The sequence below is a fragment of the Brienomyrus brachyistius genome, chromosome 16 (assembly GCF_023856365.1).
Source record: "Brienomyrus brachyistius isolate T26 chromosome 16, BBRACH_0.4, whole genome shotgun sequence".
Taxonomy (NCBI): domain Eukaryota; kingdom Metazoa; phylum Chordata; class Actinopteri; order Osteoglossiformes; family Mormyridae; genus Brienomyrus; species Brienomyrus brachyistius.
In genome coordinates, this window is record NC_064548.1 from 17326829 (window position 1) to 17354494 (window position 27666).

The 27666-nt window shown below is 41.5% G+C and overlaps 1 protein-coding gene across 11 annotated transcripts; it reads right to left on the reverse strand.

Moving 5' to 3' along the window:
• Nucleotides 1–293: 293 nt before the first annotated feature.
• LOC125709499 (target of Nesh-SH3-like) lies at nt 294–27360 on the reverse strand. 11 transcript variants are annotated; one of them, XM_048978020.1, is made up of 23 exons: nt 27128–27341; nt 21023–21202; nt 19736–19804; nt 19452–19584; nt 17871–18052; nt 17508–17560; nt 16732–16777; nt 16236–16316; nt 15907–16002; nt 14290–14481; nt 13660–13728; nt 12755–12937; nt 11877–11930; nt 7220–7291; nt 7003–7125; nt 6641–6730; nt 5990–6199; nt 5542–5647; nt 4714–4793; nt 3888–3902; nt 3615–3773; nt 3260–3382; nt 294–1526 (listed from the first exon to the last, which is right to left on the reverse strand). In XM_048978020.1, the coding sequence occupies exons 1-23, from the start codon at nt 27204–27206 to the stop codon at nt 1411–1413; spliced, it is 2511 nt and encodes an 836-aa protein (XP_048833977.1). In that variant the 5' UTR covers nt 27207–27341; the 3' UTR covers nt 294–1410. The 11 variants fall into 11 exon arrangements, with proteins under 11 accessions (XP_048833977.1, XP_048833976.1, XP_048833975.1 ...); XM_048978019.1 differs by having other exon boundaries at nt 13657–13728; XM_048978018.1 differs by having other exon boundaries at nt 13651–13728; nt 27128–27340.
• Nucleotides 27361–27666: the final 306 nt, after the last annotated feature.

Sequence of the window (27666 nt, forward strand, 5' to 3'; positions counted from 1 at the left end):
CCTGACATGAGAAGGGACCAGAGGTATGTGTGTGTGCTGTAAATTGAGCAGGTTCACGCTGGAGAAGGTCGCACTGGGTTGATTGGTCACAAAAGTATGACACTGCATACTCCTCTAGAAATGCTCTTTAAGCTAAAAGAGGCACTAAGAAAATGTCCTTCTAACGGTGACGTGCCTCAGATTCACAGTAGGCCATTTCATAAATTACACACTTAACTATGCGAATTGAACTGAAAGTTGTTCTTTCCCAACAAATTTTCCGTTGGTTGACAGGCACAAAAAAGACGAAGAAGTTTATTTTAAAAAATTATTATTGAAAATGTGATACGTGAATATGCGGTAAAAACTAATACATTAACGTTAATGTCTTCCAAAAAAAATTATGATTAAAACATTTATCCTCCATTGATGCTATCGAGTACCTATGTACAAAATTGGTCTCATTTTTAATTTATTTGTTCTTATGTTGCTTATATCTATAATGCATAAATACCACATCTTCAGATGTTATACATAAGGAACCATGGTTTGACGTTTGAGAATGGTGGTTTAACGCAAGTTTTAAAAATTGTTTTCAAAAATACCTTTCTCTCAATATACATATAAATTAATTTATGTTGTGCAAACTGCAACTGTAAAAACCCTGAAGTCTATAGCTACCCAAAAGAGCAGGGTTGATGCAGGGAGTACTGAAGGCTTATTTTCTGTGCAGAAACTGTAGAATATAAGAGTGCAGATTAATTTATTCTGGTCAAACCTGCCTCCCCGCCTCATTAAAATACCAAAGACACATTGTGTCTAAGATTGTCGTTTGTGGGAAAGTCTTTTGACTGCTGCCTAAGGATTGAAATGGCATGATCTTTTTAGGATCCCAGATTTAACTGTGACGTGAATCCTTAATGGAGCGGTCTGTTTAAAACCTCCACTTGCTATATGATGATGATATATGATGGTAATATGGACCCTAAACAGGGCATTATAAGTCTAAAACTGTACACCATGGCCTTTGTGACTAAAGCACCATAACCTAACCCTTTCCCTAAAATTGTGGTAACACATCACAAGGCACATTTAATTACAACCCTTTTGATAAATACTATTATATACAAGTTATCAAAATAATTTTTGGGAGCCAGCTTCCCAAATATTTTTTTCTGTTTACATCTGTTAGTAAATAGTTCTTTTGCAGTACCTCTTGTGCTGTTCTGTAAATAACGAGGCTAGGTTTCCATTACATATCACCAAATGCACTCAAGAATAGTCCTTGACATTTACATCCTGTACACCTTTTTTTTTTCTTTCGCATATATATAGGTGCTGGAAGACTCAATCACTGTAGTCCTCGATCGTACAGCGCGTGTCTTCTCTCCAGAGCAGTCACCCAAGCATGATCCATGGTGGTCATCTCTCCTACCACTTCCCGGGAATTGGTATTCCGCACTCGTACCACGCCACATAAGGAATGCGTGAGTTCCCACCTATCGTGCCGAAAGACACTGGCTGCTGTCGCATTGCTCTGAAAAATCCTGAGAAAAGACAAAAGCAGATTGTTAGAGTATAAGTGTATCTGTTAGGGATGTGCATCTCCATTACCGAGGTCCGACGGGATAGACTTCTCGATGTACTACCAACGATCCAATACAGCAGAGATACCTATGAAGCAACCAATAACGTGATGCAAAATGATTCACCCCTACTGTGATGCAGCGCAATTCGACGCGATTTGATTCGATGCAATGCAATGCATTGTCGGATATGTCTTCAAGTTGCACGAGGCTTGGCCAAGAGACTTGGTGAGAATTGGCCTCTGATTGCAGTGGAGAACTGGAGATGAGAGTGCGCTTCAGAAATAGTTTATAGAGGGAGAATCAAATATAAAATGTAGCCATAGAAGGGACAGTGTGTGGCTCAGTGTGCTAAGACTCAGCACATCTGTAGGTGCTTGAGCAAGGCCCAGAACCCTCCCTGGGCACTGCTATGGGTGGCGGCCCTTCACAGCCAACTTGCTCTGAGCTACAGAGAGCAAATGGCGGGAAGCGTAAAGAGAATTTCCCCATGGGGGTCAATAAAACATCTATTGTTATTGCTATAAAAATTATTGGTCACCTTTCTAAATAATAATAGCATAGAGCCTCTACTAATAATTATATGTGAGTAAATCGGACTTCACCAATGCAAAGATGTTAGAAACAATGCATCCCAAGTTCATCATAAATTATACCTGGTGCACGCTTTTTTAATCGGGCAAGACGCACCATGAACTTTTATGTCGGTGCACCAATGCAAATCTGTGAATCTTACCATGCCTAGTATGTCTGTTTTGATATGGCTCTCAGCGTAGGTGGAAGCAGCATTTTACATTACGCATTAGACGGAGTACTATGCAAAAGGCTTCCAAAGAAAAATGATGTTGGTATGGAGCTATGTTTTTGTATCAGTTATACTATGGAAATTAACCGTTTGAAAACTTCCCAATCATTCGAAGATTTGCAGTTGCCATCTAACATACCCATGCATTTCTTGAACTAAACTACTAGAACACCTTATTTGACATTAATTCCTTTGATATTAACTAATTAAATGAATTAATTACATGACCTGATCATGAAATTTTATAAATACTTGGAATGGCTGGGGTGCTCGGGAGACTTCGAAACCAAGCCAGTAAATTTTTGCAGAACTGAAGAAGTTTTTGCTATGTAGCTGTTTGTTTGTGTATATTCTGATGTTAAATAGTGTATTTAACAAATCTGAGCAAATATACACTTTCTGCCTAGGTATATAGCTTTAAACATAATTTTATTAAAAAAAAATAAAAAAAAAACTTTTGTTTGATCAACCTGATTTATTCTGCTTATGTCTAACTTCACAAGTACCAAAGGCAAGTAAAGGAGACATTATTGGGTTCGGCATGTGAAAAACGGTTCCAGCTGACCCAGACATACAAGATCACAAACAATTTCCATGCCAGATAAATTTTTGTGTGTTTTCCATGTTTGAAAAAACTTCATATTTATGGTAAGTACGAGTTCTTTTCGGAGCAGAGCTGGATCAGTGGGGAACTGAGAGAAATGTTGGTGAACATTAGGTTGAGATAATAATAATAGTATACCTGTGATATGGCTTGTAGTCACTTTTAGGCTTGTAGGTTTGTCATTTTGCATGTCTTAACTCATGAAGGTGATATTAACAGATCAATTCAGCATCATGTTTATATAGTCAGAGGCAGTTGTGAGTATGGATTATTTTTTTTAAATACCAGATCTCACGGGCAGCTGATCAGCATAGAGATGGCTTCCTGTCCTCCCATCAAGGTAGGAGTCCACAAACTGGCAGTGGTCCTCGCCATGTCCCGTTTGGTCCCCAATGTTGTAGAACTTTCCTGCAAAGGTGTGCACGTGAATTGCTATGAATGAACCGTTACACCAACGTTGGTGGGTCGGCATGTTTAGTTCGTTATTCGAGTCATGAGTTGTGCTCAATCACTACCTTCTAGCTAATTAATTATCCGCTCAGCTAGAATTGAAACCTGCATACCCAGGGCTACCGTCTAAGAGGTCCTCAATTCCTACCCTAAACATTTCCTGTGTCTTTTTTCTGTTTAATAGACAAACCTGAAAGAGTGTCACCCAGGTATATCTTGTATCTCAGGGAGTTGCAAAGTTGGATTCCGACAAACTTGCGGTACCACGTCCTTTTCACATACTGCTTCCCGTTGCACTCAGAGTAGATGTCAGGCCTGAATGAATACTCCGTCCAAATGGCGGTTTTCCCTGAAGGGGATCGGTTGTGGTGAGAAAGTGCGAGACGGGTCAGCCGGCTGACAGCTGGGTCATAAATATTAAAAGCATTTAAGCATAAAAAATGAGAAGATGCCCAAGGCTTACCTGTGAGGGGGTCAGCTGGCAGTCACATAAAGAGAGAAAGCAAAACGCTATAAATGCACAGGATAGACATCTATATACAACATGAACTGCAGAATGTATTGTGGATAGAAATTAAAGTAAAGATACGTATTTATGACGCACACACTGAAATCCTCACACCAGCCAGGCACTTTTAGAAGCTGCTGTCTCTACTGAGATCTCACTTGCCTGTCTCACACGCCCATGTTTTCTGCAAAATCCAGAATCTTTCAACATCACTGAGATATTTTGGTAATCCCTCCCTAAGCACTAGAAAGGGGAGGGAGCCGCTCTACAGAACTAAAAAACTCCATCTGTTTTGAGGTCCTCTGCCCTTCTATTTCCAATACATTCCAATGTCGTCCTGTTGGGTTAATGACTGTTTTTCCCCTTCAAAAACCGAAGGAAACACGAGGTGATTCTACTTACGAATCTCTCTTTTAATCAACATATTTATAATGTGTTGATGCCATTGTAAGTCTATATTTGTGCGGGAGATCTGGCAGGACGACTGCTATGATGAATCTATGGGTCTTTACTTATGAAAGTAAAAACAACACACTGAAGGCATTAAGTTAATAAGCGCCAGTTAATTGTACATATCTCTGAGTGGGTAACAGTGAGGAAAATTTAACTGGCATGACTGGTTTTTTTGGCATATGGTCTCTACTCACCACAGTGTAGCAGTCATTTGTGCTATTAAAATGTTTGAAAATGTTATTTTCCCAAACTTAATGTATGTGAGTGCATTTAGGATGAAATATTGGGCAGCATAAACTGCAGCAGGATTTGTTTGCCTGATCTGTACCTGACTCTGTGTTGAACGACACAGGTTCTGTAGGAGGGCCCGATCCAAGTTCGTTCTTGGGTTTTACCGTGAATTCATAACTGTGATGACAGAAAGAAGGTAAACCATGGAATGTTTGCACAGATAGTAGACCAAACAGAGAGAGATTTCAGTACAAAGCGTGCAAAAATCATTTAAACTGTGACGCTAAAATACTTCTTCCACACAACAGAATGGAAATATATTCCTATTCATAACTATATAGTATAAAACTGTAAGAATAATGGTTCATAAGCTCTCTAGAACAGTGATACTTGATATTTTTATCCCTCAGACAGCCTTGAGAATGCGCCAGGATCTCCTGTTAATGGCTCTTCCATGTGAGATGATCAGACGGTGTGCTGTCCCACATCTCCCTGTTCATAAAAAATCCCTGGATTATATTGTGTCTGTCATATTGTGCCAGACTGTTCTAGATTCAGCCCTCATTAAAATCCCAGCAACATAGGGCTTCCTTGTTCTAGTCAGGTCTTTGTCTAATGGAATATCAATGGTCCTCCAGACATCGCTGGCCAGCGTCAGGTATTCCATTCTTTACAAGTGATTATTGCAGCAGTTCTTGCAACAGGTTTGACTTGGAAATAGTCTTCCAGGAGGGGCGTGTACAGGGGCGGGGCCACTGGGACATTGGCCCCAGCTGAAAGCTGATTGGCCTCCATAGCGCACCCCCTAACCCCCACCCCATTAGTCACTGATTCAGCACACTAGCTAATGATAATGCTCGTCTGTCTGTATGAATTTTGCCCCCTCTTGCATGCCTTACGTTTCTCTGCATGCCTCCACCAGTACCTGCTCTCTGGTTTAAGATTCTCCACGGCGGTGTGCGTCTTGTTGGTGGTGAGAATGGAGACCTCTTTCCCAGCTGGACCTTCAGTCGTGGAAATGACTTCATACTCTTCATAAAGGAGTCGGGAAAGCCACATTAGAATTAAAGGAGGAGTTACCCAGTTTTTAAATATTTTCTTGCAACTATGTCTGTTAGTGTGTGTGTGTGTGTTTTTTTTTTATTTTATTTTTGCAGTGCAAGAGCTTTAATTTTACTTTGTGCAGCTGGCTACACAGGTTGGCTTACAGCTCCAGTAATGTGACACAGATGTGGCTTTAAAATTGAATGTACTTATTTTACTAGCCAGGAGTAAATACCCATAAGCAGACAATAAGAACATGGAAGTTAATATAATATTCAGTGCAGAATGCCCAAAGTGCCTTTGTTGACATTGAGGAAGAACATGTCTACCTGTGGTCTCATTGTCTGTTTTCTCCCAGTCCAGTATGACAAAAGAGGGGCATCCTTCAACTGTGAGCACAGTGAGGTTTGAGGGAGGCAGCCTGGGGGGGCCGGTGACATTCTGCTCCATCCCGTACTCCTCTGGGAAGTAATTCAAGGAGTTGGTGATGGAGCAAGGTTCTTCTGGCTTCTTGCCTGGCCAGTATTTCACGTGTGGGGCTGAATTCAAAGAGAAAGCACTCAGGACATAATCCAGACAATTTTCAGCCCTCCCCCAGCACTCATTTCCTTTGTAATTAACCTGAAAATAATAACAATTATTATTACAATCATTAAAATGTTTTGATTGTTATTTAAAAATATTTGTTTCCTTACTATTCCAATATTCCATTTTGCAGTATATTCTTTTAGTGTAGTGCGTGCTTTTTAGTTTGTTTGCACCATTTTAACTGTGTGTGCTGTCTTTGCACTTTGCCCTTTTTCCACTACATCAGTGTTAGTGCCGCTGTATGAACAAGAATTTCCCCCTGGGATCAATGAAGTTCTTGTTCATCACTAACACATTATGTATTTAGAGAAAAATAATAAAAAATCAAGTGTTAATATTAAAATAATGGTCCTGAAATATTTTTGGCGAGGAGGGGTGAGGAGAAGCATTACCTACGTAGCGCTTCTTGCCCATAGCGTCCACGTCTTTGGCAGGGAGAGAGGTAAACACTGAAGAGTTGTCCCAGATGTCTTCCCGGCTACCTGTGAGAAAAGGGAAGGAATTAGTCTCCAGCTCTGTGCCTTTGAGCCATTAACATACTGCACTGGCAGAAAAACAAGTTTTTTTTGTGTGTGCTACACTGTCAGTACAAAGTGTCACTATTTAAAGCCTGATTGAGGCGTGAGAGCTTCCTGAAGCCCTTTGCTAACCTACGGCTTGCTTGTCTCTACTGCTGTAAAGATGAACATCTGCTCTCCCTCTAAAATCCTCCCTGTACTTGTCAGTGTCCCTATAAAGTCCAGTAAAATCATACCATCAATTGCAGGAGGAGTAGCTATGCTCGGTTTCTTCTCAGTGATGGGTTTCTTTGGCAAGGGAGTAGATTTTGGCTTTGGGTTGGGTTTTAAATTGGGTTTCTTGATGTCATTGGCATTGTCTGGAGAAGACAAACAATGATTACTGATCTTAACCTACAATCCTTATCCTATAGGAATGACATTATGAACATTAGGGAAAACACGTGTCTTTGCCTTTGGTCCCAGGTTTGCCTGCCAGGTCCAACTTCCTCTTGTAGGGCATTTTTGGGTGCTGAACGGGGGACCCTGAAAGTGGGGGGGGGGAATGTTTCATTAATGACAAAACACACACCTCACTCGGTTCTCTGGGCTGATTTGTGGACAAAAATTCCCTTTTTCCCATCCCAAATTTCAAACAGTGGGACAATCTCCCAGAAGACATGTAGACTATAGGAAACTACACTGTATCATTGATTTTAAAAAGCATGATGTTCTGTGACGAAAGTCTGTTCCTAAAAATGTAAAAGAAAAACAACGAGGTAAAAAAATGGAATAACACGTGCAGCAAGTCTCCAGTGTTTCTACACATTGAGATTCATCAAGAAAGAAATGAAAAAACCTGGTTCTAATTAGCCTCGTGCTGTAACCCGGCCAAAGCAGCTCACAATCAAGGTATTGTGCTGGTTCCAGGAAGGATACAGGAAAATGCTGATAGGTGCGTAAAACTCTGTCCAGCAGCGAATTTGTATAATTTCAAGTATTTATTTACATCGATGTGTGCTTTTTTTCACTTTTTAAGAAATGGATCTGACATGTTTGTCATTAATCGGTTGCAAAAAAGGAAAATTACATTGATGTGTCGATGTAAATTCAGCAAGTGCGGGAGAATTTTCTGTCTTACTGCCAAAAGAACATTTCATGCTGTCTGTTCACTATTGTGTGAGCCAGTTGCTTTACACTTCATGAGGAAAAACAATTTTGTTCAGTAATTTGTTCAACAATCATGTGGTGTAGATTTTTTTGTGAATTCCACTGTTTACCCTGAAAGATGACATATTTGGAAAGCAAAATCAGCAGTAATCACGACTGGACCTCCAAAACATCTCTTTTTTTTTCTATGTGACTACTTGTCTTAAAATATTCACTAAACAATCCATTTTAGATATTTGAAAATCCTTCCATAAACCTTAACATTATCCCTGTTTACTCCTTTCTTGTGCAGAATTATATAATTATCTTTGAATACTGACTATATAAATAGAACAAGCTCTGATTTGATTAATTGAAAACAGTTGATCTGTATTCATATTGTGCAATTCTGACATAAGTCAGAAAAGTTATTTTAATAGCTATAATATAAATTAATAACAGAGAATATTCTCTGTGCTGAATTTCATGCTGTGTGCTATATTTCGTTTTTTTTGTAAGCACAACTTTTGTAAGCCAAAATAATATTAGGAACTCTGGGCTAGTTCATGTTTGTCAGCAGTCCAGGAAATATCTTGCAATAATTCATAGTATATTGTAGGTTGCTGTTTGATGTTTAGAGTACTGAAGTAAAGCAGTTAGAGACACCATCAAGGTTCCTCCACAGGGGAAGCATTTCGTTCTGAAGAATGTTGTTTATAGTTTCAATGCTTGTGAGCTAATCAAAGGCACAGAGGCCTAAAAACATTGGATGGATCCCAGGAAAATCTATTACACGTCGGGCCTTAAACAAAATCTCAAGATTTGAGCACATTATAATCCTGCCAAAGATAAGGGGACCATAATTTCTTTTCTCTAGCACTAGAGTAAGAGGTGATAAAAGCAAGAAGAAATAAGTTGTACTTTCCAGTTAAGATAATATCCCCAAATGATTAGATATATATCACATTTCGGTCAGGTTACTGAATTGTGTTAAAATTGATCAATTTCTTCTGCTATTCCAGCATGACCTAAACTGTGATTCCATGAAGGGCTTTTGAGTAAAGCTCATGGATTTTTAACAATGCCGTATATCAGTCAATTTCCCAAGGCTTTGGCTCCTTTAATTCATGGCCCTTGGGTTCTACGTGTTCAAAAGCACCAAAAGGAGAATTTCAGAAATCAGAAATTCTTATGTTAGAAAAACATGCAGCTCTTTTCCTATGCAATATCTCTCTTTTATTAGTTTGAGCTATAGAAACGCCATCTCTTTGTCATGAAGATAAATGTAGTAATGATTTTGAGAGCTGTTAATAATATGGCTGTTTTATTTTATTTCACTTCTATTTTTCAAACGTCTAGGTGGGTAACTTAATATTTCCACTAAAGGAAAAAATGTTCTTGAACCTTAGGTAGAAAATCATTTTATATTTACATTTTTACAGGTATGATGTGACTTTTTTATTATTTTCCCATCAATACTGAGGTGCTGGACAGTTGCAATAAATTAGCTAAATCTGCACTGATGTCAGTTGTTTTACCGAATAGAACCGAACGTCAACCATTTGGAGTCCTGCTCCAAACACTCAATTAAGGCCGTGGATAGCAGAGGGATTTGAAAAACATGTTTGTTAAAAATATATTGCCATGTGTTTGGACCATTAGCTTGGTCTTCAGGTAGCTTTAAGCCCCATGATTCACATCATGTAAAGCAGCCAAGGAAGAATATATCTCTCCGCCTTTTACATTACAAGGCATCTGTCAAATCAGATAAGCACTCCACAATTTATGCCATTGTTCCACAATATACTAAGGACTTGCCGACAACAGAAATAGAGTTTATAAAAAGTATCTACCCCTCTGGTCTCTTTCCACAATTTGTTCTGCAACAACATGAAATCAAAATAGAGCTCACTGGAATTTTTGGACCATCTCTCTATTCAATCAAAAGTACTGTGAATATAAATTTAAAATCAAAAACATTAATATTGTATAAGGGTTCACCTCTCAGTATGGTGAAACACCCATTGGCAGAAGACTGAGTTATTTTTGGTAAGTCATATTGTTGCAAAATGATTCAGGCTCTGTTAAACTGGACAGAATCCATTAATGAATTATTATTTTCAGTTCGTCTCATCGATTCTCAACTGAATTTATGTCCACGCTTTGACTTGGTTCATGACATTGCTGGCTGTAAAAGTCTAACGTAGCTTTCATTGACTTCAGAATTGTCTGTCTTCTCCCAGTTCTCAAGGCTTTTGCAGGTTTTCCTCTGCATCTTGCAGCATCCATTTTGCCCTCTATTTGTACAACTCCACAGACCAAACACTTCCATCTTCTACTGTGCCTCAAACCCTCCAGAACCTCTAATAAACCCACGACTTGATGAATGTTTTTCCAGCAATGTCTTTCTGTCACTCTCTCAAATGACATATGTGAGATGACCAAGCTGTGATTGTCCCACAATGAGGGTCTCCCATCTAAGCCATGGAAATCGGTAACCTCTTGACATGTACTGTAGGCGTCTTGATTGCACTGACAAGTGCCCTTTTCACATGGAAACTCTGAGGATGGTTTTCACATGGCTTCTAAGGATGGTTTGTTCTAGGCTGTTTGGCATTTGTACCATATTCTCTCAATTATCTTCATGCAGGACCATGCTTCAGGGCTTATTCAGTGCTTTTGATTTTCTTACATCCTCCCATTGAGCATTGTCCTGGAATTTCGTGGAATCTCCTTATTCCACGTGATGAAGTTTTTGTTTAGAAGAACTGACCGTGGGACATCCTGGGAACATTGGACGTGAATTCATGTAAAACACCCTTGCGCACAGATGAACTCCATCAAGATATCGATTTAATTCTGAAAACAGTATTTAAAGTTGATGAGAAAGAGGAAATTCCAGTGAATCGTTCAATTTCATGTTGTAGCACAATAAGTGCAGGTCCAAAGGGGATAAATAGTTGCAACTGACAAGAGCTACGGCTGAAAACAGAGATTATACAACAATTCATCGATATCATAAAAACAAGATAATGTAATTCTTCAAAAATAATAGTAAGGGATGGATTGCAAAGTCATGCTTGATGCACAAGATGCAACATGCACACATCAAAGCACATAATGGATCCTAACCTGAAATCTTTTTCCTGAAAATGTCTTCACTCATTTTTGGTGTACACCATGCAACGAAACCACTAGATCTTTTTGGCAGCTAAATTTGATTCCATTAATTTTTTTTATCAAAATTTAAGGCGCCATTAAGATTTTCCTTAGAAACTCTACGTCTGTCACTGTTTCCTAACTTGCAAATGATAATTATCATGCTGCAGGGCAAACCACTCTATCATCTGTTTACATTCTTCTACAATTATATATCTAAAAGGCATGGTGGTGCAGTGGTTAGCACTGTTGCCTCACACCTCTGGAACCCGGGTTCGAGTCTCCGCCTGGGTCACATGTGTGTGGAGTTTGCATGTTCTGCCCATGTCGTCGTGGGGTTTCCTCCGGGTACTCCGGTTTCCCCCCACAGTCCAAAAACATGCTGAGGCTAATTGGAGTTGCTAAATTGCCCATAGGTGTGCATGTGTGAGTGAATGGTGTGTGAGTGTGCCCTGCGATGGGCTGGCCCCCCATCCTGGGTTGTTCCCTGCCTCGTGCCCATTGCTTCTGGGAGAGGCTCCGGACCCCCCGCGACCCAGTAGCATAAGCGGTTTGGAAAATGGATGGATGTCTAAAAGGCCAGCATCTATAGACTCCTGGTTATGACCTGAGTAAGCTCACTCCAGCTTGGAGTCCTACAAAAGCTCATGTGGACATAGGAGACCTTTGGAGGACAAAAGCAGCACGGCGACAAGCGCAGACACACAGCGCCACACAGGACAGCCAACATGGCAGCATAAGCACAGAGCACTGCAGTCAGCAATGATGGTTTCACAGACCAGGGATGGAGGCAACACATAAAGAGGTAAAGGGCTGCTTTTACCATTTTGCAATCTGTGTTTGGGATACCAATTTCCCCTATGGCGTTCACCATTGACTGTGGGGAGGGGCGGGGGGGGGGGGGGGAGAAACAGTGTTATGGGAAAGAAACACCTGTTAGACTGACTAATCCAACAGAAATGAAAGGAATGTGGCACATTGTCCCTGTTAAATAACCAGAACTACAATTTCCTTCACTGAGCCACCTAAAGACCCATGTTTTTGTTAGCAAATGGCAAACTACATCTGTAAAACAAAAGCACCGAAAACATGATGCGCATCACCTTGAAAGGAAATGCCATGGAATTAGTAAGGAATACGTGTTTGTCATATGGTACTGTATGCTTCAAAACAGGCCTCTATGAAGACCTGACACCGCCCGTGAAACCATCCTAAAACAATATTTGAAAGCAAACACGCGGTTTAAGCTGTTGAAGGAAACGCAATGGTTTCCACATTTCCACATGCTGAAACAGAAAATAACTGACAGTGCCCACTATGCAGATCCCAGTCTGCCTGTCATACTGTAATAGTATAAATCATTTCAATAACCTCGATTATATGTCTACACCATCCCCAGAAAAGGGTTGGCATCCGATACCAAGAAACAGTCTAAGAATCTCTTTAGAAATGATGGGACACGATAAGACTCACGCTGTGTGAGGTATTCTGGCTGTGGTGCACTGCAACACAGCGGTACAGCCTAACAGGGATTAAATGTGGTGCTAATGTAGCAGTTACAGCAAATGAGAAATATCCAGTACCAACTGTGTTATATGCAGTAGCCTAAATGAAAAAGCCAGTAAGGTGATAAAGGAGGTGACAAGGATTTATACATGGGTACAAATGTGCACTGAAAGAGGGAGGCAAACAGTCTTTTACCCCCTGGTTTCATCATGGCCTGGGAAGCGTTAGTTGCTCTAGGTGGAGCAAGTTGTCTCCTGCCATTAGGGGCGGGCAAAGGGACACCCCTCCCCCGGAATACTGAGCTCCTATTTGATTGCAAGATGGCAGCCGAAGGAACTTGAGCCGCGGTGGAGGTCGTATTTCTGGGGATGGTTTTACCTGGATGAAAAGAAACAACAGCAGCTTGAGTTACAAGAGGTCTTTGTGGACCTTTCGAGAAGCCTGTATCTCAGGCATGACGGACCCTGGCAACAGACCTAGATTAATAAACAGTGATGTCAACAAATGGGCATAGCTTAGCCAGCTTTGGTTCTGCCGAGCTGAGCCTCTCCATACATGCTTATAAAGCAGGACTCAAGTCAAGATCAACAAAGCGGCACATTGCTTTCGATGTATGTCATGTTCACATGCGAAATCCTGCACTGATTCTTAAGCAGCTGATCTAATTGTAACAGGTCAATTACAAGTAGCGTGTTCATTAAAAGTAAGTGTATTCAGAGCATCGTCAACTTGTTTGTTTAACAATTAGCTCGCTAAAGTCAAACATATCGCTAAAAGGTGAGTGAATAAGTTGTTGCATATTTATGGCATTTGTGGCACAAAACAGGACAAATACCATGAGAGTATCTCACACATGTCACACAACACATAGGCACAGGAAGTTTTCAAGTCGACAATGTTGTAGAACACAAAAGGAGGCGGAGCTCATGCAAGGCAGAATGGCGAACGGCATGTCCATAAATGGATAAACAAAAGCAACGTATACTGCAGACGCATGGATTCCTGTGACAAAAGAGACAAATGGGGTTGTAGCTGCAGGAGCCTGCACATAGAAACAGTAAGCAGTTAGGTGATCAGCACAGTGACTTTACCATTACCACCGTATTTACTGTCAACTGCCACAGCGGCCGGCTCAGGCTGGGAGAATCCTTTCCTTGATTGGCCGGCAACTGTATGAGAAACACCCATTATGTGAGAGAGCCGCCAGCTAAACCCCGCCTTCTACCGTAATCCTTCTAAACTGGGATGGTTTTTAGGCCATACATTTTATTTTTAATTGAAATGTATATTTTAATTGAATTATTTAAAATGTATTTACATCAGATGTCTTATATAGCCTGTGATGTTATTACCTGTAACTGTGATTTTGTCAAAGAACAGAACAAGAACAGATATGTCTAAAATTAACCAAGGCAGCAATAACTGTATATAATGTGCATGCAAGGGCGTAGATTTGGATATGTATGGTAGGGGTGTGTCCCTACCAATAAAGTGCGGGTTCGTGTATGTTTAGGGGGGCGAGGGGTTCTGGGCTTATTTGGTCCCTACCAATGTTGAAACCAAACCTACGCCCTTGTGTGCATGTAATTAAACATTCCAGGATAAACTTTAAAAATGATAGCACTTTAAGAAGAGTTTTTTATATTTATATATGTTGAATTGGATAGTTTCTAAACTGGCATTCAGTGAATCCTCCATTAGGCAAAAAGGTCTAGGAGGGTGAGATTTACCCAAGGGGCTGTGAGTCTTGGAGGTGTAGGGGAACTTGGGTGGTATCCGACCCTGAGACTTTCCATTTTTTGAAGGGCGATAAGGGAGGAGGGTGGCAGAGGTAGGTAAGGGTTTGATGGACAGGAGCTGGGGCAGGGCAGGAGGAATGTCTTTGGACGGGGACGACACATTTATAACATTGTTTGCACTTCCTAAATGGGAAAAAAACAGAGAGGAGCTACAATTCAGGGAAATCTGGTCATTGGTAAGAAGAGCAATGTTCAGATAAGCACTGAAAAGCCATGAAGACACACATGAATACCCTTTCTGCTTCAAAAACAAGGTATTCATCGGGTATTCAGACTTGTCTGAGAAAGTCTTAATACATGTGCCAATCAAAATATAATCTTTTGGATTCTTTTCCTATTACCTTTCTGACAGGCGCTGAGCATTCATTCAGCACACAGAAGGGACAAAACACCAAGTAAAGAAAATCAGGATTCATTCTGCTTTCAGGTTACTTATCTCAGGAATTTCACATAAACATTGTACAGTTTAAAGTGCAGAGTAGCTGAAATAATTTTTTTTTAAAAAAACAGCGTTTAAATCAGGGATATTAAACATGAGCACAAACAGGGCTCTGTGGCTCCTCCTGGAAGACAAGAGGAAGGTTAAAGCACCAAAACACAGTCTTTTAAGCATGCTGCAAGTTCATGCCACGTGCTCACACCCAGCCACAGCGCGGCGTGGAAGGACAGCAACTCTGTAAAGGAAAAGCATGGGGATGGAAGCTGCCAAGTAGAACAGCGATGAGGGTGAGAATAAATGCTAGATTAAATGAAGGAGGCTCATGAAAAGCTAGACTGACTTGTCTATCAAATTTTAGACACTGATGGGTATGTTTTGCAAAGCAATAGAATGTATTAACAGCAGTGGAACATAGAGTGAATAAAGCAAACTGTGTACTCAGATTTACTGCTTGAAAATAATAAAATAAAATGCATTATTATTATTATTGTCTTTGTTTTGTTTTCTAATACTACAACAACAACTACTACTACTAATAATAATAACTTTCATGTTATTTAATTATTGTCAAGCTAAAACACTGGAGCACGCATCCACGTGTAATTATTATTGTTATTATTACCAATAGTAATAAGTAGTAGTGGTATTGTGTATAATTGGAGCAACGTTAAAAATGAACCCTCACATCACAATTTGCGTCATGAAAGGAAAAGTGACAAAATTATTTTTTGGAAAAATGACCACATGATGGAGAAGGTCTAGAAAATGGGGCAAGAATGGGAAGAAAGGGTAAAACATGAGGGATGGCGTGGTGAGCGAAGGAGCGACCAGCTGCACCTCACGTGGCGGCCTTAGCATGAAAGTCAGCGCTTCCTTTAGGAGACCGAAAATCATGCTCAATGCTCTGCGGTGGGCGGAGCCATCAGAGCTGGCCAATGAATTCGACCGTTGCTGTCACAGTCTTGGGACTCTATGTCCGCTAAAGGCATGCCAGTACACAGCCACTATTCTCTGAGAAGGCACCCATCCAACAGCACCATGAACAGGGCTAAGCAATGGCAAACAATGAATGAAGCTGCGTGGCTCAACAAAGACAGTCTGTCTGTTACCCAGTGGCAACTGTGGCCCTTGAGGAGGGATAGATCTTGGGATAGGAGAGATTCCAGGACGGTCTCCAGGAGCCACTGCAGAGAACAAAGCAGGTCCTCGAAAAAGACACAGGTAGAAAGTGTTCCCATCTGAGAAGTGTCCCTCAGCACACTAAGAATGACTCAAAGATGTTAAACACCTGTATCCAAATGCACGGTTTACCGTGTGATTAAAAACAGGTCCGGTTTCGGGGGAAATCTGAAGTAACCCCCAATTAACTCCTGCCACATCACATTTGGCCAGATGTGGAGAACTGAACAGGAACTGGCAAGGGATATAAGACAGTTACCCAAAGATGTTCTGGGACCTCCGGGGAACCTAGGGTTCTTGAGCAGGGGGGGCAGTCTGGTCTGGTTCCTGTTATGAATGGCTGGGGGGTGGGAGATGCATAAATAATTATGGAGATATTGGCCTTCCACTGGGGCAAAGCAACAGGACTGGACAAGCACAATACTGCAAGACAAAGGGTCCCAGCCACTGCTGCAAACTGTATATTATTTCACATATGGAGGGGTCTCTGCGCTTTTCCTCCTGGAATTTGTAATTAGATATATTTGATTAGTAAAGCAGAGTCTGTGCTGTTAAAATAAAAATGTACATTTCAGGTAATGAAGAGCATTTAAGCTTTCAATATACTCCGAACATGAGTTTATAAAGCGATCTCACAAAACCAATGATCTGATTGATAATAAACCATACTGTTATAATTATACAGGCTAATATTTTATTTATATGATGAATACAGTGATTTTTATGGTTTAAAGTAAGTTAAATTCATAGCTCACCTGGTCTGGGTGGAAAAAGTGCTTGCGATCCAGACAGATTTGGCTTCTAAAATAAAAGAAAAAAAAAAAAGTTTTATTATTAATTCCAACTCAGTAAAAAATTTATGTCTGGGAGAGCTTCTGTCTTGGAAACATGTACAGTCTTTCTCGAGTATCTCCAATCTACTGGGGTCTTCTCCTCTGGAGGATGGACTGTGACGCTAGAAGTTCCCCTGGATGGCCCATTGCCTTAACGCTGTCAGAATGTTTCCGGCGGAGGTTCCGAGCGTCTTGCTCCTCCAAAAAGACCGGCAGGCAGAAAAGCAGGCCGACCACAGGGGTCTGGCAGGCAGAGTGCACCCCCCTGGGGACTGGGAGTGCGGGCAGCAAGCAGGAGAAGCGTAGAGGTCACGACAAATACGCTGCCTGACAGACCCAGAATTACACGCTGGTATCGGCTTGGGCCGCAGCTGGGTGTTCATAAAGCCTGATCCGCTGCTACCTGACAGGTTACAAAGCGTCTCAAACGGAGACGAAGCTACGAGGAGTTCCGGAATCGGAATGATCCGGAAGAGCACATGTTATACTTCAAATCCCTCCAGTTTCATCAGCCTCCGGAGCTTGTTTAGTTGTTTTCCATTGGGAAGCACAGATGGAAAAGAGAAGTAAGGAAGAAGAAAAAAAAATAATGACAAAACAAGAGCTTGCAGTCGCTGCCTGTAAAAAAGATTAATTTGCTCCCTATGTTTTAAAGTCTTTGCACACAAGACACCCAAAGAACAAGAAAAACAGTATACCACTGGGTTTCCATTTGGAGTCCTTGGCATGTAGGGATCTTGCATGCTTTTCTCTGAAAAACAAGAGAGAAAAACAGATAATTGGTGCAAGGCTAATTAGTGCAGTATTCGCAACGAAGGAAAAATCTTAGATGAAATACTGAAACACATTACCATGATATATACAATACAATCTGTGCTTGATTGTCATTTAACTAGAGTTGCTGGCTGTGATCATTATTTGCTGGGCAAATATGTCACGAGTTTGGATGGTATGGATTGAATGTATAATATGGTGTCTTTATGGTGATAGTTAGACCATCGCATCATGCAAGGAGACGTGACTGTGATAGAGCAAGCGAGGTGCCGGTTCCTGGGATGTACCAGTCATGTCAGTGCTATGAACGACAGGCTTGCTCCACTGGCCACTTTCGTCCTCCTTGTTGGCGCGGACGCCAAATTCGTATGGCGTGTTGGGCTCAAGGTTATCAACCACAGTGTCCGTGGTGGGGCACATCTGATAGTTCCACTTCTTGTTGCGCTCCCTGTAGCGCACGGTGTAGTGGCTGCAGGCCGGTAAAACAAAACAGAGGCCCAGAGAGTTACTTCAACCTTCAGGCTATGCATCTTAGCAAATCGGCACACTTCGTTAGCGGACGTGATCACCCGGAGAAACACGCCAAGCTATCCATTTAGTTGGCTGGATAACTGCTGGTGTAATTTCATCTGCGTGCCGTTACTCAAGTGTACAACAGCTGTTCTTCCTCTAGGAACTGAAGAAGCAGCCATTTAGTCTTTTTAGCCCATAGCATCATTTGCTAGACCGCTTTGTATCATTCTCCTGGAGAAGCCATGTATCGTACAACATGCCGTGGTGATTTTAATATGGGGCACCGGGGCCAATTCATTTTCGCAAAGTCTAGTAAAAGTTTTCGGTGATCTTTCTCTCAGGGTCACGGGATTTGGTTTTATTCGTTCATATATTTTCTTTCGGCGTGAAATAATACAGACTTTAGTAGTTGGGCAGTACAAAGAGGGAGCTGGAATTACAGACATAATAAGGACTACAAGGGCAGGAGACACATTCAGGCCGGCTGAGGTCAGGCTTTCCAAAGACATTTCCAATGTTCTCCTTTCAGGAGAAAAACACAGTTGAGTGAAAGACAGTTAAAGAAGAATGAAAACAGCAAGCTAGTTGATCCCACAGGCCCATACAGACGTACCCTGGTGTCACTCACACACCTGCAAGGGGAAAAAAAACACATTCTTCCCTTTTTTCATAGGAGAGGTTTGAAATTTTCCCTGAAATTTGTGTCCTTTATTTAGGTTACATGATGTGCTATATTGACAAAACAGCTTTAATCTGTTCACTTTGTATAAATATCAAGTGTCATGTAATGTGTGCGTCATTTGAACTAAGTATGTGCAGATCATTGTATAATTGGATTGGATGGTAGGAAGACTGCCAAGTGTTGATTGTAAAGGTCAGCTGTTTGTCCCCTGCTCTGTCCTGACAGACTTTATTACAGAACAGCACAGTGACGGGGATTTATGCCTGAGCTTTGGGAACGTGTAGGGAGCTCAGGCAGAAACAGAGTATTCATATGCATGAGGGACAGAGCTGCCGCCACAATGGCGAATAAAAACAAGGTTACGGTTTATACTTTATAGTCTCCACAGAAAGACATGCAAGCTTTCAAAAATGTGCTTAGTATATATACTTAAAGACAGTCAGAGTCCTTATCGTATTACCACCAAGATTATATTGATGTTTACCCTGACCAGGATAAGCAATGAGAAGACGGACAGACGGACGGATGGACGGATCATTATGCCAGTTAGGACATAATGTGCCAATATGACAGCAAGAACAACATAGTAAAACAAGAACTTTAATTTACACTGAAGAAATTAAAACATGACTAGATCTGTCTGCATAGTTATCTAGATATTCCCTCTACATACCCATCGTCCAGACAGTCATCCATAATGTTCCCTTGAAAGGGTGTGTGCAGTATGGCTCCCCAGGACAGCAGTACTGAGGTGGGTGTCACTGTGCCAATCACCAGGTGCAGGGGCCTCTCCAGGTCAACTTGTCCTGTGCAGTTTGAAGGTCAGAGGTCAAAGGTCAGGTAAGTTTTATTTTAGCTGACATAATATTACAAAGCCGCAAATAATCAGAGGCAAATTCCTTGTATGCGTGAGCATACTTGTCCAATAAACTTGAATGTGATAACTGTGGTACACACCGGTACACTGTTTCTTGACGTCGTAGGGTGGAGCGGGCTGCACTGCAACCAGGTACTTAGGCTCCGCATCTAAAGAAACAGAATAATAAGTTCATGTATGACATTGTCCTTAGAGGGACACGCTGATAATATACTGCACGTGTCATATTGCATATTTCAAAATGCATTGCCATCCAGAGCTGCTCACAGCAATAATAGGTGATGGGGATGTTATTCTCTGAGCTTGAATCTCTTTTCTATATGAAAAGTTTTTCTCTCAAAAGAACCTCAAAGGATGTGACCGTTGTTCTATGATAGCATACAATAAAAACGACCCTTTTTCCAATTCCATCCCTCAGCTCAGATAGATCGATTTCAAGTATTAGCAAGCAGACACAGTAGCTCTGTGATCTAGTAATTATATTTATTGGTTTCATGTAAATGGAGAATTCTGAACAAGGCAACATGTGATAGGTGGCATGCATTTGTAAACAGCAGGGCAGCATGATAGTTAACAGTATAGACACTTAACACTGTTTCTGCTTCATGTCCTGCCAGAGATTGCCTTTGTATTTACCAGACCTAGTAACCGGATTGCCTTAGTTAGCTATGTGTTTTGTGATAAACTGGAAAAGAATTTTTTGGAAGCACAACCCAGTGTTATATCAGAAGAAATGAGTGCAGATTGTTGGTTAACTACCAAGGTTACGGCAGAGTCGAGTGATGACTGTTACTCTGAACAGGTTTTATCCTCGGTGATTTTTCATGTTTTTGAAGAATTAATGGGAAACATATGAGAGGAGACTCACCCAATAATAAACATTGGCCCCGGAATATTCCTTTCACTTTCATAGAAGCAAAAAGCACTTGAGAAAATGAGCTAGTAATGATGATTAATGCTACGAAGTAAGTCTCAGAGAAGAGCACTAACATGTGGGCCACTTGGTGTGCTGTGAAGCTCCAACCTTCCCATGCAGCACCTCACTGCTTCTCGGGGTCACGCATGACAGATGAGGTCATCACATCAAGGCAAGTGGAATGCAAACTGCAGTTTTTCTGCTGTTTTTTCTGCATGCACCGTCTTGCTGTCTCAGAAGTATCAAATGCCTCTGGGTCCCTGAGGTAAGATCTGAGACCTATCCACTTCCCTTATGCTCTGTTTAATGATGCGTTAAGTCCATTTGTCCACCTTTCAGTCATGTGATTATCACACAATTCATATTTTCCATGTTGTTCTCTTTCACAACGTGCCCCCCCCCTCCCCCCCCCAAGCATTTGGGTGAAGGAAACATGCACCAGCCAGCTCACCCATTTCTGCCTCATAGAGCTCCCCGTTTTCGGGCAGCTGGATGTAGTGCTTGGAGAACATGTTGCTGCCAAACCCCAGAACGTAGCCCTCCAGTTTGACATCGGGTTTAGGGTGGATGAACCTCAGGACGATGGTGTCTTCGGTGACATTGATGCGAACCCTCAGATTCTGCTTACTTTCTGGGGAAATCACAGCAGACGCATGTCAGCAAGGTCCACACAGAAAGCCATTTGCTTCGAGATACAGGAACTTCAAACTTATTTTTTTTTTAATCTAATCAACAATCATCTGTTTTATATTATACTTATCTTATTGCCTGCAGTTCATTTCATTGCTAAAATGTCATCCCCGTTATGGTAATAAACTACTACTCCTTGATTAAAGATTTAAGAACTGAGAATGAGCAGATATAAACTGTCTTTCAGCATACAATGTTAAATATTTCTCCAAGTACACTAGTGTGTTTTTTTTCCTTGATAGAATATCAGAAATAGCATTTTGGCATGTGGGATTACAGATCCAGGGATGAGAACTCTCTTTACTCTCCCAAGAGAAATTAGAGTAAATTTAATAATATTACCCTGGAAGTAATTACAGTTTTCTGGTCAGCATATACAAATTCATTTTGTTTTGTTCTATGTGGGAAAATGGGTGGATGGATAGATGGATGTTAGTCTCAAAAGGCTGCAATGCCTTCAAGTCATAAGAAACTCATGAAAAAAATGCATAACATTGTTTTCCTTTCAGTGATATAAATAAAAAGTGTTTAGGCCCCAAATGGAACACAGCAGGTAAGTGAGAGGAATCGGTAGGCACAAGGAAAAGTCATAAGGTAGGAAAGTGTTTCTCAGAAATCAGTGATTTCACCTTCCATCTGAAGCTATTCAGCAGGTCTTTGGCGTGAACGAGACTGGAGATATAGTAAAGAAAGCTATCTGTGTAAGTGCTAGCACGCTGGCCATCAAAGACATACCTGGGCCCCAAATTAAACATTACCAAATCATTTTATTTCTCTCTGCCAAGCGCTACTCAAGCCACCTCCAACATCAACATAGCTTCGGCCATGACTTGGCACACTTGCTGTAGGGAATAGTCTGTGATGGGTGCCAGTGAGCCTGGAATAACAGGCAAAAGGATCAAGGGGACAAATGTTGATTCCTCTTGGGGTTCGCTGCTGCAAACTACAAAACCGCATTCAAGAAGCTTCCAGGTCATATCCCCCAAAAGTGCAGTTTTCACTTAAATTGTACAATCTGTGAATTTTCTTTACCCCATGGGCCGAAAATTAAGCTTGCATGAGACTGTTGAACTCAAGCCAGAAGGCAACAAACACAAACTCTTGCGTAGACTGTTCCATCTCTAGAGCATCGTGTTTTTCAGCCAACCGTGGAGTGATGGATTCGATATTTCCCAATCGTCGTCTGTTTTGATATTAACATTACTTAGGACTTTTAATATGCTCAAATCATTTCCAGGAGTTTATTGCAATCTTTGACATAAATTCAGTGAATTATCATTTTCAACTATGACATATTTAATTACTGCTTTTCTCCTTTGATTACCTTTGATGAAATTCATCAGCAGTGTTGGTGAGGATTAGATAGATAGATAGATAGATAGATAGATAGATAGATAGATAGATAGATAGATAGATAGATAGATAGATAGATAGATAGATAGATAGATAGATAGATAGATAAAACTTGCTAAACAAAAGCCATTGTGAAACATAATCTGCAAAAGCTGTGAGGCTATAGCAGTTTGTATGCTGTTTAAATGCATGAACAGGTGCTGACCAGTAAACCAGATAGGCAGAACGCGTAAGCATGTGTAAGCATAGAGCACGGTGAAGCTACAGGGAGTGAGACAGCATTCCGCTTCAAATTTTGGCCTCAGCGCAGATTTGCAGATAGCGATGATTTGTCAGTGTCCTGACTTTTACGGGTGTCAATAACCAAGAGTGAGTAAATCATGCGGGTGCATTCCCTTCGGCTATTACTGAGCATGACTCTTGAACTCAATGCAATAATTATTCAGCCAGTAAAGGATAAGACAGATTTTTCACAGGAATGAATCAAATGCTGATCTCCTTTCAGCTACATGCACTCAAAATCACGTTTCTGTGTTTTGTGCAGTGACTCAGCTTCTTTTCAACGTGTTAATGCAGAAGGAAAGTGCACAGCTATTAATTTAAGGGATGTGTTCTCTACTTATGCTGCATGCCTAGAGTTCCCTGTTCCACAATCATTACAATGACATGGCCGTGCCCAGTAATTAGACCATTTGATGGATTTTTGAAAACAATGTTGTGGCTTTAAAGATAAACGATCAAACACGAGCCCCCGCGCTCTGTGTCATTAAGTCCATAATTCCCACTCTCAGCTCATTCATGAGCTGATAAACGGGTAAAGGCTAAAAGTGCTCAGATGCAAGTCCTCATTACACTAATGAAACCACACAAGCTGTGCTTGCTGTACCCATGAGACCTTTATTATTCTAAATTGATTAGACAAGCAAATGGATATAGCAGACAAATTCGACTCCACGGCCAGGAACTGACAGCTGAGTGAATTTGGCAGATGCTCAGATCTGAGGTGGCTTATGATGGGTCTCTCTTTGCTGGGCCTGCTGGAGGGTCTCCAATTCCTGCTCCTTTGGTTGCTCCTTCCAATTAGGGAGTGTGCGAGTTAATCTTTCTGAGACCATTCCAGGGTTATTTTTTTTTGTTCAGGAGCAACGCCGGGCATGGCGATGCTTAAACCGATTTCAACAAATCATAACATTATTAGGAAAAAAGTTGAATGTTTATGTTTCTTACAACAGAAAGGTGAAACTGGTCACTGTGAACAGAAACTGGCGTTAGCAGACGACTCCAGGGACTTGAATTCCAGCATTTTGAAGGCTACAGACTGCCGACTTTCCAATTTTGAAATGATTTTGGGTAAAACCGTCGTTTACCTAATTTCAGCTGCAGCTTATATTAGATTTCACAAACAAAGGAGGTTATGAGTTATGAAGTTTGTTTTCAGATCCGAAAATGAGACTTAAGGGCAGAACTATAAAGATTGTTATTCAGCTGCTCACAAAGAAGTGATTGTTTTAGAATAGCACTGTAGCAAATGATTTTCAGGACAGATGTGCAAGAAATCATTTCTTTATGAATCCTTTGCGATGTGAGAAGTTTCAGCTACTATGTATTTAAGCCAAAAACATATTAGCGATCATCAGTGTGCAGCATTTGAGTACCAGCCAGAAGGTTGCAGTTTCGAATCCCAGCTGGGCCTGCATCCTAATTTGAAGACAACTGGCATATTGTCAGGTTGTGTCTTAACTGGCTTCAAGTGGTTCTCTTTTTCCAAAGAGAAAGTCTGTCTCTTGCTTGACACCATTTGTGTGTTCAGCCACTGAAGCCCATTGTCGCTGTTCGTGTCCCGTCTCCCAGGTGAACAGGTCTCAGACTGATTAGGTCCTGTACTGTCGCCCAGCCTGAAGAGAAGCGCTGTCAAAAGTCCCCTAGAAAGTGCACGGGCAGACAGGCTACGACCGCGGGGAATGTTCCCAGGCAGAGATTTTTCCAGGTGAGGGGTTGTTCTCCTGGGCTCAGAGTCATGGGCGATCACCGTTGCTACGCATGACTCACGTAGCGCCAGCACTCGCCTGCTTTCTGAAGCCGGCCACCGTGGCCAAAGGCGGCAGAATTGGCCGGCACGCTGGTGTTGTGTGCACGGTGTCCATGTCTCCGTGGAGTTTCTTCTATGTTACTCATTTCCCCATTACATTCTGTTATTTATCTCGTTAAACCCAGAATTTTCCAAGTAGAAAATTGTAAACGAAATGGTTTTTGACTGATATGATTTTAACTATGTGAACCATTAAAAACTTCTGAGACCCAGGGTTAGTCCCCTGGGTATCTGTTATTTTCATAAAAAGTAAGTGGCACCGTTCCCCTGCTTTGGGGGGTCTTCATATTCCCTCCCTTTCTCTAACTTATCTGGATACTACAGCAAACTGTCGGTGAAGTACATGCAGCATGGCATGTCAGGCTGGGCACTTTCAGACCGCAGGGGCCTGATAATCTAATGCTCCCATTGCAGATTCTATCTGTTTTCCTTCTTGTTCTGTCACCTCTCCAAAGCTCCCATTTCTGTGACAGGACGCAGGTCATTTTGTGACCTGTGTGAGACTCGCAGAGGATTGTAACGTCACTCTGTCGGCCGCCCAATCCACCCCCGCCCGCTTTGCGGTGGACTGGATTGCCCCGTGGCCGGCGCCTCCACCCCCCCCCCCGTAAGTTTTCTCCAGAAAACAGTATAGGGTTGCACACATTCTGGAAATGTGTTGAGCTTAATTCACTGCACCACAAAAGATTTTGCTGGGCAGTCCGTTCATCCCTGGTCATTAACTGCCACCATATGACATCATTAGACATGGTGACATTGAGAGATGTGGCACATTGATCGCAGGATTGACCAAAACCCTTCCAACTAGCAGCAAACCTTGACTATCATTCAATTAGGTTATTTTACTGAACATCTTCCCCCCCAGTTAATAAATCATAATTGATGTGCTTGAATATTGCATAAAGGTGAGATCACATAATAATCACTTTGCTCCAGCTGGCCACAGTAGGACATCTTGCGGGTCTTAATCCAGCAACCATCTTGTTAGTGCTTCACTGACTCCACTACTGCACCTCAAGAAGACGAAGGACAATATGAAGGGTAATATTTACAGGCAGGAATCAAACCTGTGAAGCCAAATGACGCCCTAAGGGAAAATCTGTCAGAACTCTTTCAAACTGCATGCAAAAAAAAAATTAAATAATAACTGCGATGAGACAACTACTCATACCGTATGAGAACCAGGAATAAAAGAGTGATAACAGAGCCCCCCGGAGGGAAACATCTTGTATTTACAGCGCCTGCATGGACCCCCTGCTCCTGGCGGCCACCCAAAAGGAACAAAATTCTCCACGGCTGTGCAAGGAGTTGGAGAATGTGGCCTGTCCACCTCTGCACTGAGGTGCACAATCAATTTACACAGAAGGAAACATCAGACCACCTCTATCAGAGATAATGGAGCATTTTCAACCTGGGTGCTTGTTTTGTTGTCTTTTCACAAGTGCTGAATGTCATATTAAGTAACTTAAGCTGAGCAAGGTAATCAAAGCAGCCAAGTTCACGCAGTGTAGAGCATGTATTTTATGCAGCAGTCAGACAGTTCAGTAGATTGCAGTTCTCTTTGAATTTTTTTTCTCTCCATTCTTTGAGCATTAATCACTTAAGCATGACATGATGTCCCGCTGTGCACTTTGTAATGTCAAAGCACTTGCTACTTATTGCCAAAAGTTTAACCGAATGTACTTGCTGGTGCAATTTCATTAAAGAAAATGACAACAATTTACTGTGAAAAGATGCTGCAGAAATGAAATCTGCATTTGCACTTAACCCGAGCAGGCAGATTCCCACACGACACCCGGTGCAAACTCATACATCTGTTAAAAATCTACAGCTGGTCATGCTATAAAGTCACGGTTCATCCCACGCTATCACTGCAGATCCATTGACCATTTCATTACCATGATCACCCAGTTCTTATGATAAAATGCAATCTCCCCATGTACCAAAACATACCAAACTTTGCTACATTTTCAGAGAGCAAACCCAATCTTTAAACATAAAATATATTTTGAAGACTAATAATACATGATACATTATAAATATGTTATTTAGACCTCTTAGGGAGAATTATGACCCAGAGAAAATCTGATAAGTGGTGAGCAGTATATCAAGCACAAGAACGTCGGCAGGTAATGTGTCACTGCACTTCTCTACAGGACAAAGTTTCCACATGTTCAGTGAAAGAGACCCAAGTCAGCCAAGTGTCGGAGCACCTGCGCCACTCCATGTGCACAAGCAAGCATGCAATAAATGCAGCAACGCACCCTAACAAACTGAATCATTGCAATAACTAGTGTTCACACACAGAGATTCAAAATCCTGGATTTTTAATCAAAGCATTTCTGATCTATGCAAATAAAATCTGCTTAAATAAATAAATAAAGCATTTCTGCTACCGCAATTGTTTTTTGTTGATGTACTTGCCTCTAATTCTCTGTGACAAGCTGTAGCTGATGAATACAATCCCAACCAGCAGCAGGACAGTTATTCTAAGGATCATCATGCCTATCTTAATGTCTTAGCACAATAATGGATGACTTCACTAAGGTAGTAGCTTGCTTAGGACTTAACCTCAGCATGTAAGGCTGCTGACTGACACAGGGAGCAGGTCCGGCCAGCATCTATACCAATGGAGGGAGGGGACTTCTGATGTCATACCCACCGCCCCGTCCAAAGTGCTACTTGTGGGGGGTAGAGAGTGGAGCTTTGCTTAAGTTTTTCCTCCCCTGTTCTCTCTCCTTTTTGTCCTCATTTGCAGAACCGGTCCCACCTCCTCTGTTCACTAGCTCTCTAACTACCAAACTCTCCTTGTTTAGAACGTTTCATTCCCTTCCCTCCAACTTGCTTCTGCACAGGCCACCGCTGAAGCAGCGGTAGGTCAGCCACCTTTTCCAGCAGCATGCTCAGGTGGCACATCACTGCACCGGGATAAGAACCGACTGACTGGTTTACCCACGACACAG

Bases quoted from the DNA above. Each gene is read 5' to 3' on its own strand.
- LOC125709499 (XM_048978018.1), bottom strand. From the start codon at position 27,206: ATGATGATCCTTAGAATAACTGTCCTGCTGCTGGTTGGGATTGTATTC. The intron at 21,203-27,127 runs GCAAGTACATCA...TGATTTCCCCAG, and splicing joins CTTGTCACAGAGAATTAGAG to AAAGTAAGCAGAATCTGAGG. The intron at 5,648-5,989 runs GTAGACATGTTC...TCCTTTATGAAG, and splicing joins AACAGACAATGAGACCACAG to AGTATGAAGTCATTTCCACG.